At 43.0% G+C, this 19,240-nt stretch overlaps 2 protein-coding genes across 2 annotated transcripts in view; one reads left to right on the plus strand and one right to left on the minus strand.

Moving 5' to 3' along the window:
• Positions 1–855: 855 nt before the first annotated feature.
• On the minus strand, positions 856–10,655 carry LOC109921506 (ferritin, heavy subunit-like). The gene is made up of 4 exons (XM_020521532.2): positions 10,446–10,655; positions 5,337–5,483; positions 3,061–3,186; positions 856–1,112 (listed from the first exon to the last, which is right to left on the minus strand). The coding sequence occupies exons 1-4, from the start codon at positions 10,545–10,547 to the stop codon at positions 960–962; spliced, it is 528 nt and encodes a 175-aa protein (XP_020377121.1). The 5' UTR covers positions 10,548–10,655; the 3' UTR covers positions 856–959.
• An 8,143-nt stretch (positions 10,656–18,798) lies between these two features.
• The window catches only part of LOC109921505 (ferritin heavy chain A-like), a 10,138-nt gene continuing 9,696 nt past the window's right edge, over positions 18,799–19,240 (plus strand). The window contains exon 1 of the mRNA XM_020521531.2: positions 18,799–19,058. Within this exon, the coding sequence (XP_020377120.1) occupies positions 18,822–19,058 (237 nt within the window). The 5' untranslated portion in view covers positions 18,799–18,821. The remainder of the gene's footprint in view (positions 19,059–19,240) is intronic.

Raw genomic sequence — 19,240 nt, forward strand, 5'->3', positions numbered from 1 at the left:
GAGGGAGCAGCTGCATGCATGCATCTTCAGTTTTAGCTATAACTGCGGGCTATGGAAACTCAGTCACCGTCTACATTTGAGATTGATATTGCTGAAGTCTTCGACACTGAAGGAATCGAGGAGATTTGGACAGCACCTGGAAAATGGAGTGAAGGTAGAAGATTCAGCCATAATCATGTTGGCTATTTTCCCTGAAGCGTCGGAGGCTGAGGCGTGACCTTATAGAGGTTTATAAAATCATGAGGAGCATGGATAAAGTGAATAGCCAAGGTCCTTTTTCCCAGGGTAGGGAAGTCCAAAACTAGAGGGCATAGGTTAAGGTGAGGGGGCAAAGATATAAAAGGGACCTGAGGGACAACATTTTCACACAGAGGGTGGTGCGTGTATGGGATGAGCTGCCAGAGAAAGTGGTGGAGGCTGGTACAATTACAGCATTTAAAAAGCATCTGGATGGATACATGAATAGGAAGGATTTAGAGGGATATGGGCCAAATGCTGACAAATGGGACTAGATTAATTTAGGATATCTGGTCGACATGGACAAGTTGGACCGAAGAGTGTTTCCGTGCTGTACGTTTCGATAACTCTATGACTGGCGGAGAACACTGAAGGGATCACATGGCCTCTTGCTACTCCAAAAAGTGAGTTATTATTCTCAATTACTTATTCAGTCAAAGTCAGGAATTTGTTCATTCTGCTGCCTAGTTTTTTTTCATTCATTAACAGGATGAGGGCGTCGCTGACCTAATTATTCAATGAAAGGAATTATGCACAATGCTCGCAATCCAGCAATATTAGCTGCTAAACTAAATTGACAAACAGTGGGCAGTTTTCTAATGGATATCAAACAAATTCTAGAATGAAACAATATTTATTCAAGCTCTGGGGAATTTTTTTGAGAAGTAGATACCATCGCACTCAAGAGTTGGAGGGTACTTGGAGACTGGCGTTTCCATTGTCTACTCTGCTCCCAAAGTGTGCTTGTTGAACAGATATTCAGCCATGCTATTCTGAGGGGCACCTAAGCGATGCAGGTTGGTGATGTGGTCGCCAAGTTTCTTGATGGTCTTGACTTGCTTCTCCAAGTAGTGGGTCTCCAGGAAGTTAGACAACTGGAAGAGAATGAAATGTAACCACTGTTCACTATGCACGAAATATGGACTGCTTTTGAAGGTTAAAGCAAACCTAGCAGTCTAGGCATGGACAAGTTGTCCAATTTTGTTTGCAGTCTCCTTTTTTAGTGAAGGAGAATGAAAGAAAATGGCGCAGGAATAATCAATAAATTATTCACCTGAATCTGTTCCTCACCTAACAATGAGGTCATGACAGACTTCTACATTAAGTCACCTTAGAATCATACAATACAGAAGAGACCCTTTGGCCCACTGAGTCTGTGCAGAAAGATGCACTGCTACCTATACTAGTCCCATTTTTCCATACTAGAGTCCATTACCTTGAATGGTATGACACTTCAAGTGCCCTTCCAAGTTCTCTATAAAGGTTATGAGGTTTCCTGCCTCAACTACCCAGGCAGTGCATTCCAGACCCTCACGGCCCTCTGGGTGACAATGATTTTCCTCAAATCTCTTCTAAACCTCTTGTTTTTCACTTTAAAATTAAGCCCCCTTGCTATTGACCCTTCTACTAAGGGGAACTCTGTTCACACCCTCCATAATCATAGGCTCCCCTGTGTCAGACTTCACTGCTCCAAAGAAAACAACCTGATTATTCCAGCCTCTCTTCACCACTGAAATGTTCCATCCCAGAGAACATCCTGGTGAATCTCCTCTGCACCCCCTCCAGTGCTATCACTTTTTACCCATAGAGTGGTGTCCAGAACTGTACACAGAACTCCAGTTGTGGCCTAACCAAAATTCTGTTCAGCTCCAACATGACCTCCCTGCTCTTACCAGCTATGCTCTGACTGATAACTGCAAGCATCCTATATGATCCTCAATTAATCTATTACCCTGACCTTGTAACCCATGGTTCTGGACTCTCCAGTCAGGGAAACAGCCTCTTTATATCTGCCCTGTCAAGCTCTCTAGGAATGCTATATGTTTCAACAGGCTCATCTCTCATTCTTCTAAACTCCAAAGAACATAATCACTTTCTACTCAATTGTAAGTTCATAGGAATGTAGAAAACAGGAGCAGAAGTAAGCCATTCAGCCCTTTGTGCCTGCTCTGCTCCTCCCTCAACTACATCATTGTTAATCTTCTACCTCAACACCATTTAGCCACGGTATCCCTATCTCACTTGATGTCTTACAGATTGTTAGATTTATAGATCTCCCATGGCTTGACTCTACAGCCCTCAGGTTAAGAGAATTCCATCACCTTGTGAGTGGAGAAATTCATATTCTATCAGTCCTAAATGTCCTAAGAGACTCTTTAGTCTGGGGCTCTGTCCCCTGATTCTAGATTCCCACTCTCCAGCCAGAGGAAATCTCCTTCCTGCTTATACCCTCTTGTAAGAACTCTGCTTTCTTCGATGAGATCACCTCTCATTCTCTAAACTGTAGAGAGCATGGGCTCCTCATGTAACAATCTGACAACCTTGGGGTTATTCTGGTGAATCCTTTGTTACACAAACCACCGGCATCTACCAAGACATGTCTTCCTTCCAAAATCTGAGTGATTTAGAACATTGTAGTCACCATGAAAAGGGGCCATGATTGGCAAGTCCGCAACTTTTGTCTAAAAGGATTGAGTTGTCATGTCTGAATGTAGCAGCAAGCTGAAGAGAGTGGAACGACCTCAAGCATTGAGATCTGACAGCACTTTTAATGCTCTAAGTTAATATCCAGTTATAAAAACTCCTGAGCCTGCAGGAGCAGCCAAACTCACAAGAAAATGCAAGACCATTCCAAATGGCAAACTTGCAGCATTTCGATTTCCTGACCATCCACGTTAACAATGTTTTCAGAGATGGTCACAATATCAATTTTGGGTGAAAAAAAGTCTCAGTCTCTCTCTGCCAACATGTTACAAGTTGAATACCCAAAACCCAACAAACTTAGGTTACTGAATATTTTACTGAATTTTACTGAGTACATACATGAGGGTCACTTCTATCCTTAGACAGTTTGTACAGCTCCAGTAGGGTTTGGTTAATGTTCTTCTCCAACTGCAGAGCGCACTGCATTGCCTGCAGACCACTGTCCCAGTCATCTTGTTCAGGTCTCTAGAGAGAAAAGTATAGCCTGGTTAGTGATAATCAGGGTGGACAATGAAAGCAAGGGGAATCCATGGAATCTGACTATTCAGTTATTTTTCACAACATTGATTCCTGGGATGAAAGGGTTATCTTATGAGGCAAAATTGAGCATTTTGGACCAGTGCATATTGGAGTTTAGAAGAATGCGAAGTGATCTTATTGAAACAATGACCATGAAACAAACTAGACAGGGTGAATACTGAAAGGATTCTTCCCCTTGTATGGGAATCTAGAACTAGGAGGCACAATTTCCAAATGAGGAGTCTTTCATTTACAACAGATGGAGGAGAATACCTGCTCATTTACATTTTGGAATTCTCTATCCTGGCAGCAATGAAGACAGGGTCATTCAATATATTCAAGGCTGAGTCAGATTTTTGATTACAAGACTATAGGGAGTAGGTAGGAGTTGAGACCAGGATTATATCAGTCAAGATTGTTTTGAATAATAGGCAGGCTCAAGGGGCTTAATAATCTACTCCTGCTCCTATTTCTCACGTCAGAATCTTACCCAATTTTCCAGCAAGCTTTTTGATTGTCAGTGAATTTGCTGAGGGTGAGACCTTAGGCAGTAACACGAGAATGAAGAGATAACACAGTGTGGAGCTGGATGAACACAGCAGGCCAGGCAGCATCAGAGGAGCAGGACAATTGACGTTTCAGGTCGGGACCCTTCTTCAGAAATCCATCCCGACATGTTAGCTTTCCTGCCCCTCTGATGCTGCCTGGCCTGCTGTGTTCCTCCAGCTCCACACTGTGTTATCTGTGACTCCAGTATCTGCAGTTCTTGCTACCATGAGAAGGAAGGCTTTTTTGTTAAGCAAGGGTATTAAGGAATATGGGCCAAAGCTGGGAACATGGCGTTACACCACAGATCAACCATGATCTCATTAAATGGCAGAACAGGGGCTGAATGCCTTATTCTTGGTTCTATTTTCCTTTTTCACTTTGATGCTAATTGGACAACAAACATCTCTAGTAGCATGTGCTCTAAGGGGAAGCAAAGTTAATGTGGAGCTTCAAGGTTGAAATACAATAGAGAATAAGGCTATGAGAAACAACACAGAGCTGCTGTTATACCAACATGTTAATGTCCTAATCTCAGAAGAACATTCTGTCTGGCTCGGTGTGATGATCCCTTCTCATAATTATGGAGGAGTGAATAGAGAACAGATTTGTTCAAGAATTCTTCCAGAGCTGAGTGTAAAACAGGATTCGTTATAGAATCATAGAGTTATACAGCACCACCTTTCAGTCCACACCAACTATGTTCCCAAACTAAACTAGTCCCACTTGCTTGATTTGGTCCATTTCCCTCCAAACCGTTCCTATTCATTTACTTATCCAAATGTCTTTTAATTGTTGTAACTGTACCTACATCCACCACTTCTTCTGGCAATTCATTGCACACAGGAACCACTCCCTGTGTAAAAAGATTGCCCCTCATTTCCTTTTTAAAACTTTCTCTTCTTGCCTTAGAAAATGCCCCCTAGTTTTGAACTCCCCCACTTTAGGGAAAAGACCCTTGCTTTCACCTTATCTATGCTCCTCGTGATTTTATAAACCTCTATAAGGTCACCCTCAACCTCCTATGTTCCAGCGAAAAAAAATCCCGGCCTATTTTTATAACTCAAACCCTCCATAAATCTTTTCTGAACCCTCTCCAATTTAATAATATTCTTCCTATAGCAGGGCGACCAGAACTGTACACTGTACTCCAGAAGAGGCCTCGTTCTTGCACTGGTTCAGCGCTGATGCAAGAATGCCAAATACAAAATTCAAACACAGGGCCCCACTCTCTGCAAACAGAAGGAATGCACCCAGGTAATATGCCTTTTACAATTAAACAAAAGTATACGGGACAATGTTTCCCCAGTGCATCGTCTATGTCAATGTCTTAAGCAATAAGAGTTCATTTGCCGACTAATCAGTACCTTTGCCTCATTCAGCAAAAGTTGTTCTCTTTGAAAATTGGCATTCTTGCATCTGTCCTGATGAATGTAAAGTGTAAAATTTCAACAACGTCTCCCCTTTATCAGCGAGACTTAGGTAGACAATGTTCGCAACATTTGTCACATGACAAAACTGCTCCTATTAGTTGCTTTCTACGAACTGACCTTGATATCTTGCAGGCTGATTCGGCCCCCTCGTTGATTCTGGAATTTCATCAGATTCTCCGCTTGTTCACGTTCCTTGTCTGACTGCTTCTTGAAGAACCTCATAAAGTTGTCCAGGGCAACAGATCCTTGGTCAAAGTAATAGGACTGCAAAATAGGGGACAGGGTGGGGTGAAATGAAAGGGAAATCAATCGAACGGGTTTCTGAAGAAAGATTGTCCGCTTGCCTGAATGAGAAAGATACAGAAGGATTCTGTTTTATTCACTCTTAAGGTATGCTAGGAAAGACCAGCATTTATTGCCTATCCCTATTTACCCCTTGAGAAGGTGGTGGTGAGCTGTCTTTTTGAACCAGTGCTGTCCATGTGGTGTCGAAGGAGAATTAAGAGTCAATCATGTTGTTGTGGGGCTGGAGTCACCTACAGGCCAAACCATGAAGAATTCAGCACATTTCTTTCTCTTGAGAGGCAGGAGTGAGCCAGACAGTTCAATAATTGCATAGTTTGATGGTCATTATTACTGAGAATTGCATTTTAGTTTGGATTTGTTCGTCAATTGAAGTTAAATTCCACCAACTGCTGTGATGGTACTTGTACTCATAGAACCATAGAATCACAAAATCATACAGTCCAGAAAAGGCCCTTCAGCCCATCAAGTCTGTACTGCTAAAAATGTACAGCTACCTTATAACCTTATAGCTGTTCCAGTCTATTTTGGCCTGATTCTTATGTCTCTGGCCATTGATTCAGGACTTTGGATTCTTACTCCAATAATATTTACAACAATGCTATCATCCCTTTGTTCTAACACAATCTCATAATCCTTACCGTACAATCATAGAATCACCAAATTATATAGTATTGAAGAGGCCCTTCGGCCCATTGCGTCTGCACTGTCAAAAATAGACCAAATCTGAACTAGTCCCACTTTCTACACATGGCCCAGAGCCTCGAATGTTATGACACTTCAAATGCTCATTCAAGTACTTTTTTAAAGGTTGAGGTTCCTCACCTCAACTACCCTCTGGGGAGTATATTCCAGACTTTCCCCCCGGTCTACCCCACCAATCCCTCCCTCCCTCCCCTTACTATCCACCGCACTCTGAGTGAGAAAATAATTTCTCAATTTTTCATTATCATTGTGTCAAACAGCAATTCTTTTGTATTAAGAAATCAGCAAAAGAATGTGCTGTTTCCCTCAGATTGTGCCTTAATTGAGAAAAAAAAACTCTTTAGAATCAGAGATAACAAGGTGTAGAGCTGGATGAACACAGCAGGCCAAGCAGCATCGGAGGGGCAGGAAGGCTGACGTTTCGGGTCTAGACCTTATTTCTGAAGAAGGGTCCAGACCCGAAACGTCAGCTTTCCTGCTCCTCTGCTGCTGCTTGGCCTGCTGTGATCATCCAGCTCCACACCCTGTTATCTCAGATTCTCCAGCATCGGCAATTCCCACAATCTTTAGAATCAGGATTACTTCAGTAGTGTGTCGGTTTTAATGGCCATCTGTTATTAACACACATTGAAAGAGAAATGCCTCAGCTGTCTTCAGATTACTGAGGCTCATAATCTGTTATCATTTCATCAGAATCAATCCATTGTTCTCAATGTACTAATACACACCCATGCCTATTCATTTTTTTGGGAAATCATGCAATAAACATATGCCTGATCTCATTAATAACAAGGCATTTTCATTCAACTGTAATATAACAGTCATTAGCGAAGATTAAATATCAGTCTTCAGTTTGCTTTTTGACAGTTGAAACTTGAGGTGATTTCAACTGATTTAGGATAGTCAATAATTAAGGCTAAGACAGAAATTGCTGGAGAAACTCAGCATGCCTGGCTGCACCTGTGGAGAGAAAGCAGAGTATTCACTTCAGGTCCAGTGACCCTTCTTATAGAGTCATAGAGTTGTACAGCATGGAAACAGACTCTTCGGTCCAACTCCTCCATGCCAACCAGATATCCTAAATTAATTTAGTCCCATTTGCCAGCATTTGGCCCATATTCCTCTAACCCCTTCCTATTCATATACCCATCTAAAGATCTCCAGCAATTTCTGTTTTTGTTTCAGATTTCCTGCTTTGGTTTAATAAAGGCCAAGAGATGGTTCCCAAAACCAAGTTCCCAAGTGAGTTGGAGCAAACAGAGAACATGCTGGAGAAACTCAGCGAGTCTGGCAGCATTTAAGCCGAGAGAAACAGAGTTAACATTTTGAGTCCAGTATGACTCTTTCTCAGAACTGAAAGTTGGTAGAGTCATAGGGGTCTGCAGCACAGAGAAGTCTGAGCTGGTCAAAAACAATGACCTAACTAATTTAATCTTACTGGGTGTTGGAACTTCTTTTAATACATTTTTGACAGAGTCGGAGGCCCAATGCAAAAGGATTGCTAACGGTGGAGAAAGAGATGGGGAGATGTAAAATGGGTGTGGATTAAGGTTTGAAAGGGAGAGAAAGGACTCTAACTACTGACAGCAGAATAAATATGACGCGAACAAGTTAAGGCTGTGGGGGGGAATGGGGAACAAGAATGTACAACAAAGGGAGAACAATCGATTTCAGAAGTTGTGGAATTTAGCATTGAGACTTTGAGGCAGTAGCTTTTCTAAGGAAGTAGGATGATTAGTTCAGACAGAACTGTCTTAGAGGAAGGGTTACTGGACCCGAAACGTTAACTCTGTTTTTTCCTTCACAGATGCTGCCAGACCTGCTGAGCTTTTCCAGCAACTTTGTTTTTGTTAAGACTGTCTTAGACTCCACCTTTAGACTGCTTGTAACTATCTTAACTCTGCTCTGAGCAAATGTTAGGCCTCAAATCATGTTCACCAATAAGTGAAAAGCTGCCTGTCTGGGAAATTCAAGGTATCTGTACAGGCATTGAGGCTTTTCCCCTTCAATGGCGAAGATAATGAGAAATGCCTGGGCAGCTTATGGTGTATTGAATTGCTGCATACAGCAAATTAATATAGGGATGAAGGGAAATACAAAGTTGCCATAGTCTTACCAGACTATAGGGCTGTTCCTGTTGCTACTTTCTGTGTCTGATTTTGTTTTTTTATCTAAGATTGATTTAATAGCATTGTACAAGTTTATGACTGGCTTAAGTGAAGGTGACAATATAAACTCTGATTAGCTGATATTACAAACATTTCAAAGTTTTGGGCAAGAGTTTGTGAAGAAAATTCTGTTAATGCATCACGTGTAATGATCTTGAAATTGCTGCTGAGGGAGGGGTGAAAGTGCAAGTGGAGATGATCAATGATTTCAAAAGGAAATTGGATGGAAAGAAATTTGCAGGGCAATGAGGTGAGGGCGGGGAAATAGGACTGATTGTACTGCTCTACAAGAGCCAGTACAGAGATATCAGACTGAATGGATGCCTCCTATCACAAAATGGACTCTTTAACTAGCTTTGACCTCTACACAGTCACAATATTGCCATGATGCCTCATGTTCAGCATTTATGATTAGTTTATACATTCATTACATCAGAAATATGACCAGACTTTAAGTGCAACTGGTAAAACGGTTCATCATTGAACAGAGATAGTGGGGACTGCCGATGCTGGAGAATCTGAGATAACAAGGTGTAGAGCTGGATGAACAGAGCAGGCCAAGTAGCATCAGAGGAGCAGGAAAGCTGACGTTTTGGGTCTAGACCCTTCTTCAGAAATCAGAAATTTTTATCCTTATGCCATATTGATGAAGGACAAATTTATGGACACAATGTGGCAAGAAAGGAAAAAGAAGACTTTGATAAAGTAGCACCTTTTCCCACTGGATTCTCGAGGTGCTTTAAGAAGTATTTAATGAGATACATGTCATAATGTTGGTATCCTGCACTTTTTAATCCATATTTACACTTCCACCGAAAATGCAGAGAAAGGCATGTGCTCCCAGGTTTTTTTTAGTTTTAGATAAACTTTAATGGGTTACACAAGCACAGGTTAGATAGGACATATGCAATATTCCTTAAAGCTGTCTCACATTGAACACAACATCAAACTGCACACCTGGGAATATAGTCTATACATGTTAAAGATTCCTAATAATTGGAAGTCCTGCTCGCAAATATTATTAAATTGAGAAAGGATGGAGGGGGTGCAAAGGAGGTTCACTAGGTTGATTCCGGAGTTGAGGGGTTTGGCTTATGAGGACAGACTGAGTAGATTGGGATTATATTCATTGGAATTCAGAAGATTGAGGGGGTATCTTATAGAAACATATAAAATTATGAAGGGAATAGATAAGATAGAAATAGAGAGGATGTTTCCACTGGCAGGTGAAGCTAGGACAAGAGGGCATAGCCTCAAGATTACAGGGAGCAGATATAGGACTGAATTGAGAAGGAACTTCTTCACCCAGAGGGTTGTTAATCTATGGAATTCCTTGCCCAGTGAAGTAGTTGACGCTACTTCAGTAAACGGTTTTAAAGATAAGGTAGATTTTTTTTGAACAATAAAGGAATTAAGGGATATGGTGAGAACGCGGGTAAGTGGATCTGAGTCCACGAAAAGATCAGCCATGATCTTATTGAATGGTGGAGCAGGCTCGAATGGCCAGACGGCCTACTCCTGCTCCTAGTTCTTATGTTCTTATGTTCTTATGTTCTTATGAATTAGTTTGATTGTCACAGATGTTCAAGTGAGTACCGTGAAAAGTTTACAGTTGCCGCATCACTGCACCATCTTAGGTACAAAGATACAGATACTTAAGATCAAATTCTTAGAAAACAAAACAAAATTAGTAAAGAAATAGCTCAGCATTATAGATCATAGGAATAAATTAGAAAAATGAAGAAGTGAAAAATGAAGAAGTTAAAAATTCAGAATATCAGTCTTTCTGACCCGTCCATGCGGACACCTAGCCTCATCTTAGTTATTCAGCTTAGAATTACGACAGTGCAACAAATGTTCAGTAAACTCAGTCACTTCATGCAAAAGATTGGGGGAAGGAATTATTTTAAGTTCAGGAAAATTATTTTTAGAAATGCTTTCAGTGCGAGTTGCCACTGATCCTTCAAAAGGAAGGTGCATTTTGAAAAGACCAACATGAAATCACTAGCACCCCGGCAGGTTTGAAATTTGCTTCAGATACAAAACTCACCATGGAGAGGTAAACATACGAGGCATAGAGTTCCATGTTGATCATGCGATTGACAGCACTCTCACAGTCCTTGTGATAATTCAGGCGTATATTATGGTCCATGCTGAACAGGTCTTTAATACAGGGTCAAATTGTCTGAAGTGATATAGACTCAGGAATAGCTGCTGCTACCAGGCACTCAGAGTTGGCAGTCTGAAAACATTTCACAGGTGCCTCTGAATTTATATTGTTGCTCAGGCACAGCCCACTCTCCCTTCAAGTTGCTACATGCTTAATGAGTGACAGATCTTCCAACTAATAAAGCAGCTCAGGTGTGAACAGCAGGAGATGGCCTGAGATTTGGCAAGGATTGACAATTCGCTTGGCACCTTCCTGACTTTGTCCTGGTTGTTTAGTCTGCATCTGGAAGAGTTCCGACAGGAGAATTTCAGAGCTTTCCCTCCGAAAGGAAGTTTCCACATGTGGGCCAACCTGGAAAAAGAGGTCACAGTTTTAAGATAAGGGGTGGCAGATTTAAAACAGAGACGAGAGGAATGACTTCTGTCGGGGTGGATGCCAAGACACTGGGTAAATTTAGGGAGGAGATAGACAGATTTTTAATTAGTAATTAGTTAAAAGATTATGGAGAACAGGAAAGTGGGTTGGAGACCAAGATGAGATCAGCCATGATCGTATTAATCGCATAGGAGGCTCAAGAGGCTGAATGGCCTACTCCTAGTTCTTATGTTCTTAGTTGTATATTAGATTAAAAATGATCTTTGGAGAAATCAGCAGGGAAAAGGAAACATTTTGGGTGTGACAGTCTTCTCTCGGTAATCCTAACAAAGGTGTTGATCGATTTTTAAAAAATTTCTTTTTCTGTGTCTGTCTATCCCAATGGGTTCAGCCCTCCTGGAATTTCCTCTAATGTTTGATGTTGATGATCTTAGAGTCATAGAGCTGTACAGCATGGAAACAGATCCGTCGGTCCTACCCATCCATGCCAACGAGATATCCTAAATTAATCTAATCCCATTAGCAAGCATTTGGCCCATATCCGTCTAAACCCTTCCTGATCATGTATCCATCCAGATGCCTTTTAAATGTTGTAATTGTACCAGCCTCCACCACTTCCTCTGGCAGCACATTCCATACATGTGCCACCCTCTACGTGAAAATATTGCCCCTTGGGTCCCTTTTAAATCTTTCTTCTCTCAACTTAAACCTATGCCTTTTAGTTCTGGGCTCCCCCACCCCAGGGAAAAGACCTTCACTATTCACCCTATCCATGCCCCTCATGATTTTATAAACCTCTATAAGGTTCCGATGCTCCAGGGAAAATAGTCCCAGCCTATTCAGCCTCTCCCTTTGGCTCAAATCCTCCAACCCCAGCAACATCCTTGTAAATCTTTTCTGCGCCCTTTCAAGTTTCACAACATCCTTCCTATAGCAGGGAGAGCAAAATTGAATGCATAATTCCAAAAATGGCCGACTCAAAGGAGGTTTCTCCTTGTGGGAGAGACTAGAACGAGGGGACACAGTTTAAAAATACAAGGTCTCCCAATTAAGCCAGAAATGTGGAGAATGTTTTTCTCTCCAACAGTCATGAGTCTGGAATTTTCTTCCTTACAAGTCAATGGAAGAGGAGTCATTGAAGTCTGTAGCTTTGAAACAGACCTTTCAGCCCAACTTGCCCACGCCACCCAGTTTTCACAATTAAACTAGTCCCATTTGTCTACGTTTTGTCCATATCCCTCCACACGTATCCAATCCGTGTATGTGTCTAAATGATTCTTAAATGACAAAATTGTACTCGCTTCCACCAGTACCTCTGGCAGGCCATTCCAGACACTCACCATCTTCCGTGTGAAATGTTTTTAAGTCAGAGATGGTTAGATTCATGACTAACAAGGGTATCAGGGCGTGGTAAGGTGGGGTGGGGGAGGGCTTGCAAAGGAAGCAATGCGGAGTGGAGGTCACAGTCAGATCAGCCATGATCATAATGAATGGTGGAGCAGGCTCGAGAGGCCGAATGGCCTACTCCTGCTTTTCACTTGTAAGTTCATTGTTCAACAGTTAGCTGCTTGGATCATAAATGAGCTGCCTGTGGTGGATCAGGTTCAAACAAGGCATTCAAAATAGGGAAAAAGCAAAGGACTGCAGATGCTGGAGACTCAGAATAAACACAGAAAATGTTGAAGAAACTCAGCAGATCTTTGGAAACAGAAAGAGAGTTAATGTTTCAAGTCCTGTATGACTCTTTTTTTGGAACTCAGAACACTTATGAAGAAGTCATACTGGACTGGAAATGTTAACTCTGTTTCTTTCTCCACAGATGCTACCAGACCCACTAAGCTTCTGCTGCACCCTTCAGTTTTCAATCAAAATGGGAACTGGATCATTATCTAAAGAGGAAAACTTCATGGGGAAGGAGTGGCACTAGGGTGAATTAAACTAAATTGGTATAACTTCTGATCAAATTAAATTCAAGAGGGACCGAAACCGTTATTTGTAAATGGACAATGTGATGGGAAGAATGGCACAAAAGTGAGATGTTCAGAGAACTAGCACAGACAAGATGGGCTGAATGGTCACTCTGCACCAATAACATGACTCTGCATAAGGTGCTGGACAACCAATGGACTGTATATTTTGGTCATACCTTCTACTTTCTTTTTTGTTTTAAAAACTCAGTATTCTATCAAGTATAAGGTAAGGTCACTATAGGCTGACCAGTCCATAGCACTGCTCACTCATTAGGTGGTGGTTTAACCTGAGCGTCACCATGCCTCAGGTGAGGGGAGAGGTTGGGAAAGAGAGACCTTCACAATAACCTCAGCTGACACAGTAATTGAACCCACACTGTGAGCATCATTCTGCTCCCTACACCAACCAGCAGCTAACACACCCTATCCTACCAGTAGGGTTGCAGGAACGTTCACTCTGTCAAATTAGGGAGAATCCAGTGGAAGTGCACTGGGAAAGTACAAAAATAAACAACAGAGTGCAATCCTTAGTTTTCAGTAATATTTCCTTTGTTAAATTGATCTCAAAACTTTAATGTACATAAAATTCCATTCTAATCGAGACAATCTATTAATCCCAAACAAAGTTGCTGAGAAAGCTCAGCAGGTCTGACAGCATCTGTGAAGGAAAAATTAGAGTTAACATTTCAGGTCCAGTGCTGCCAGACCTGCTGAGCTTTTCCAGCAACTTTGTTTTTGTTCCTGATTCACAGCATCTGCAGCTCTTTCAGTTTTTAATCTGTTAACCTTCATGAGATTATGTCATACCATCGAATTAGACAATGGTAGAAGGAAGTCATGATTCTTTTTAATCATTCAGGGATGTGGGAATCCCTAACTGCCCCTTGTGAAGTTGGTAGTGAGCCACCTTCTTGAACTGCTTCAGTCCTTAGAGTGTGGGAACACCCACAGTGCTATTGGAAAAGGAGTTGCAGGATTTTGATCCAGTGACACTGAAGGACAGCAATATATTTCCAAGTTAGGATGGTGAGTGGCTTGGAGGGAAACTTGCAGGTATTTGTGATCCCATGTATCTGCTGCCTTTGTCCTTGAAGTGCCAGAAGTCATGGCTTTGGAAGGTGATGTTGAAGGAGCCTTGATAAAATTCTTCAATGCATCTTGTAGATGGTACAACACTACTCTGGGGTTTTGAAGAAGGCGAATGTTGGACAGGAAGTGTTAGCTTTGTTTCTTTCTTCCACAGATGACACAGACCTGCTGAGGTTCTCCAGCACTTCCTGTTTTTAGTTGAGATTTCCAGCATCCGCAATGAAGTCAGAATTTGTACAGGATGAAAGGAGGCCCTTCGGTCCATGCCATCTGCACACAGTTATCAAACATCAACCCATTCTAAAATAGTTCTGAGGAAGGATGTCTGGATCTGAAATGTTAAATCTGCATTCTCTCCACAGATGCTGCCAGACGTGCTGAGTTTCTCCAGCACTTCCTGATTTCATTTCCGATTTTCAGCATTGTGTAATATTTTGCTTTTATATTATTGTTCTTCCACACCTCTAGCTCTGATCTATCTTTTTAAAACAGGCTGCAGACTCATGTTTACAGCACACAAGGAAATATACGCATGCCAGTTCCGATCTGTCAGAGCAAATCAGCTAATCCCACCCTTTTCCAATAGTATGAAAGCAAAATACTACATATGCTGGAAATCAGAAAAATCAAAAAGTCCTGCAGAAATTCAGCATTTGTGGAGACAGAAATGTAGCAAGTTCAGTATAACTCTTCTTTGGAAGGTGGTGGTTAAGATTTACAAGGATGTTGCCGGGTTGGAGAGTTTGAGCTGTAGGGAGAGGTTGAATAGGCTGGGGCTATTTTTCCTGGAGGGTCAGAGGCTAAGGAGTAACCTTATGGAAGTTTATAAAATCATGAACATCATGGATAGGGTGAATAGCCAAGGTCTTTTCCCCAGGGTAGGGGAGTCCAAAACTAGAGGCCATAGGTTTAAGGTTAGAGGGGAAAGATTTAAAAGGGACCTGAGGGACAACTTTTTCACACAGAGGGTGGTGCGTGTATGGAATGAGCTGCTGGAGGAAGTAGTGGAGGCTGGTACAATTGCAACATTTAAAAGGCATCTGGATGATATATGAAGGGTTTAGAGGGATATGGGCCAAATGCTGGCAAATGGGACTAGATTAATTCAGGACATCTGGTCAGCATGGACAAGTTGGACTGAAGAGACTGTTTCCATGCTGTACAGATCTATGACTCTATTCAGCTGTTGATAGAGGAGGAGGAGAAACAAGTGGAACAGATGGTTAGTATGCCCAGAGCAACAGACAAAGGGAGTCCCAATGGTGGTGAGGGAGTAATAGAAATGGTCAATAGGTGTAAATGTTAGCTGTGTAAAGGAGAAAATGAGTCTATACCTCGATGAGCAAAGTTGGCGATAGGCAATGTGCCTTACACATTTTACAGCCACTAGGTCTCAAATTGAGTTCTATATTAAGGTTGTGATAACCCCTACAAGGCCCATGGGGAATCACTAATTAATCTCCACATGGAGCTTGGTGACCATGTGTTCGTTGGGTAACAAGCAATGGCTTATCCAGCTGGAACTCATCACCTGAGCCCTTTGATTGATTGATTGATTGATTGATGTACTGTCACGTGTACCAAAGTACTGTGAAAAGCTTTGTTTACAAAAAATACAGGCAGATCATAGTAAACAACGATGCACAGATCAAATGCATAGACAGAGACAGAGGCATACACATTACATTGCACAGGGCTTGCGCTGGGTAAAATCAACATTAGCAAGATCAGTGTTGTTTGAGGCTGGACAGTTCATTCATCAGCCTGATAACGGCCAGGAAGAAGCTGTTCCTGAACCTGTTGGTGTGTGTGTTCAGGCTTCTGTATCTTCTGCCTAACGGGAGAGGTTGTAGGAGATCATTACCAGTGGGATGGGTCTTTGATGATGTTGGCAGTCTTTCCATGGCAGCGAACCATGTAAATAGAGTCCATAGATGGAAGGTTGGCTTCTGTGATGGCCTGGGTTGTGCACACCACCTTCTGTAGTTTCTTATGGTCCTGGGCAGAGCAGTTGCCATACCAGGCCATTATGCACCCAGACAGTATGCTTTCAATGGTGCACCTGTAAAAGTTACTGAGAGTCCTTACGAACATACCAAATTTCCTGAGCCACCTGAGGAAGAAGAGATGTTGTTGTGCCTTCTTGACTGTTGCATCTATGTGGGAAGTCCGGGACATGTTGTCAGTTATCATCACTCCAAGGAACTTGATGCTCTCCACCCTCTCAACCTCAGTTCCGTTGATATGGATGGGGGCGTGTTCTCCGCCTTTCTGCTTTTTGTAAAGTAGACCCGTGCCATACAGGTGTTTTCCTGGTGATGAAGAAAATAAAATTAAAATCTAGTCATAATGGTGTCTTCTTTTTCTCAGAAAAAGATAAACAAAAGGACAGGGAGTGGGACCCTCTTGTGGTGCACTTGTAGAGTCTTTATCCCTGGACCAGGAGACCCAGATTTAAGTCCCACTAATGCCAGAGGTGTGTGATTACATCTTTGAACAAGTTGATTAGGAACAGGTTGATTAAGAAAAAGTAAAGCAAATCTGTCTGCTGGTTATAGAAAAAAGTAAAGCAGACCCATAAAGGCTCTTGTAGTATCCCTACCTTTGAGCCAGGAAGCCCGGCTTCAAGTCCAACATATTCCAGTGGCATGTCATAACACCTCTGAGCAGGTTGATTTGAAAAAACAAACAGACCAACACCAATAAAAACCAAAAGAACTATGGATGTTGGAAATCAGAAACAAAAACAGAAATTGCTGGAAAAGTTCAGCAGGTCTGGCAGCATCTGTGGAAAGAAATCAGAGTTAACATTTTGAGTCCAGTAACCCTTCCCCAGAAGACCTACATCAATTTTTACTTTGTTTATTTATTTTAATCTTTTTAATTAATTTTTATTGATGTAGGTCTTCTGTTCAGAGATGTTATTACCCACCACTGGAATATGTTATGCATGAAGCCATGCCTTCTGGTTCAAAGGTACGGAAACTACAAGAGCCTTTATGAGTCTGCTTTACTTTTATTATAATCAGTAACCAGTAAAAACTCCTGTGTATCCAACTGAGTATTTACAAGCAAAGCTCATTGTGGGCAATTTTTTAAAATATCTAACCAAACTGTTCAGAGATGTAATTACACACCTTTGCAACAGGTTGACGTTGAACCTGGGTCTCTTTGTCCAGAGATAGGGACACTACCACTGCACTACCTACTCCCTGACCTTCTTTTTCTTGACACCTTTAGAGTGAAATGGGCACCATGAGGGATACAGTGCTTTATTTTCCTTTCTAACTGCATTTTAATTTAGAACCTCCTGCTCTCCCTACCACCCCACTTCACCCTACTCCCCTCCCTTTTGGTGTCCATTGCCCGTAATGGGCTTCGCATATAAATTTCTAATTGGCTACATGGATGGTTTACTAGTGGCACAAAATGGTTTTAAAAAAGTTTATGGTGATTTGATGGTGGGAAAGTTGTTCAGTTGCATGTGATAACACTTCCAGATATATTTTTTAAAAAGACCGAAGTCATGGGAGAAAAAAGTTTTGTTTTGTGTAAGGGCACTTCTGGATATTCAACAAAGGAAAAATAAAGGAAGGAAGTCCCAGATGAGCTCCTGTAGTGCAATTGTAGTGCCCTAACCTCTGAATCAGAAGACCATTGTTCAAGTCCCACCTGCTGCAGGGATGTGTAATGACATCTTTGAACAGGTTGTTGAAAAAAAATAAAGCTGCTCCAGAGAGACCTATTGGTACAATGGTAGTGACCCTACCTCTGGTCTGTGCAAGGCCTGGGTTCCTGTTCCAGAGGTGTGTAAAAACATCTCTGATCAGATTGATTTTTTCTTTTTTGAAAAAGCAGGCCCAGGGATGGATGCTGTATTGGGTTGGGACGTGCCTATATCCTGCCACGAGTGGTGGCTGTATTTCAGGGTTCAACAGTAAACGACATTGCTTTCCAGTCAGGTTTCCTGAGTTATTACAAGTAAGACCTCTGTCCTCCAGGTTTCTTACATCCTCCGAACCCTCTCAGAGCCCTGGCTGGTTTGTATCTGCTCTTGGCAGCGCAGACCCATTTTCACCTTTTGGCGACTAATATTAACAGCCATGGAATACCCAGATTGGAGCTGGAGGAACACAGCAGGCCAGGCATCATCAGAGGAGCAGGAAAGTTGACGTTTCCGGTCAGGAGCCTTCTTCACAAATGACCCGAAACATCAGTTTTCCTGCTCCTCTGATGCTGCCTGGCCTGCTGTGTTCCTCCGGCTCCACTGTGCGTTACCTCTGCCTCCTGCATCTGCAGTTCTGACTATCCTCAGTGAATTAACACCCATCTAACATCTCTATCTCTCCTTTGCCACCACAGGCGCTCCCTCACGATTTGTTCCACTTGCTCCACCTCCCCTTCCCTCAACGGCATCAAAAACACCATTTTCCGCACCTTTCCAGTTCTAAAAGAGTCAAAGTGGATTTGATGCGAAAGCTTTGTTTCCCTCCGCTGAATTTTCACCAGCAACTCCTGTCTTTGTTGTAAAAAAAAGGGTGGATGCCACACCCAAGATGGCAGACCAACGGGGCCGACCCGCCCAGACGCTGCTCAAAATGGCGGGCAACGGACACGCCACGCTCAAGATGGCGGCCACGTGGCACCGCCCCTTCCCCGACACGGCGGTTGGGCTGCGCGCGACCCTCCCCCCCTACCCGCCCTTTTGGAGCCAATCAACGGCAGCGGACCCGGCGCGCGTGTTCCCGGCCCGGGCGCGAGCACGGCGACGTGCGCGTGCGCCGCCCCCGACGCCGCCGCTGGTCGTCCATGAGCCCAGGCGATGGGCAGCCTGTGGCGCCTGTTACCGGGCCGCTGCCGCCTCCTCCTGGTGGCACACCGCCTCCCGGGCCCGTCTTGCTACCCCTTCGCCGCCCGGACACAGCTGCAGGTCCGGAGGGGGACGCAGGGCCCGCGGAGATGGGGCCACAGCCGCCAGGACTACCCGAGGGAATGTGAGGAAGGCATCAACAGACAGATCAACCAGGAGCTCACCGCCTCCTACGTCTACCTGTCCATGGTGAGAGGGGATCCCAGCGGGGATCCAGCAGATCCCAAGCACTCCAGCACACCTCAGTGGGCAATTCAGCGCATCCCATTTACTCCAGCAGGTCCTATTTGATCCATTATATCACAGCAGGGCATCCAGTAGATCCCATTCACTCCAGCACACCCAGTGGGGAATCCAGTAGATTTCCATTC

The sequence above is a fragment of the Rhincodon typus genome, chromosome 37 (assembly GCF_021869965.1).
Source record: "Rhincodon typus isolate 14 chromosome 37, sRhiTyp1.1, whole genome shotgun sequence".
Classification (NCBI taxonomy): Eukaryota; Metazoa; Chordata; class Chondrichthyes; order Orectolobiformes; family Rhincodontidae; genus Rhincodon; species Rhincodon typus.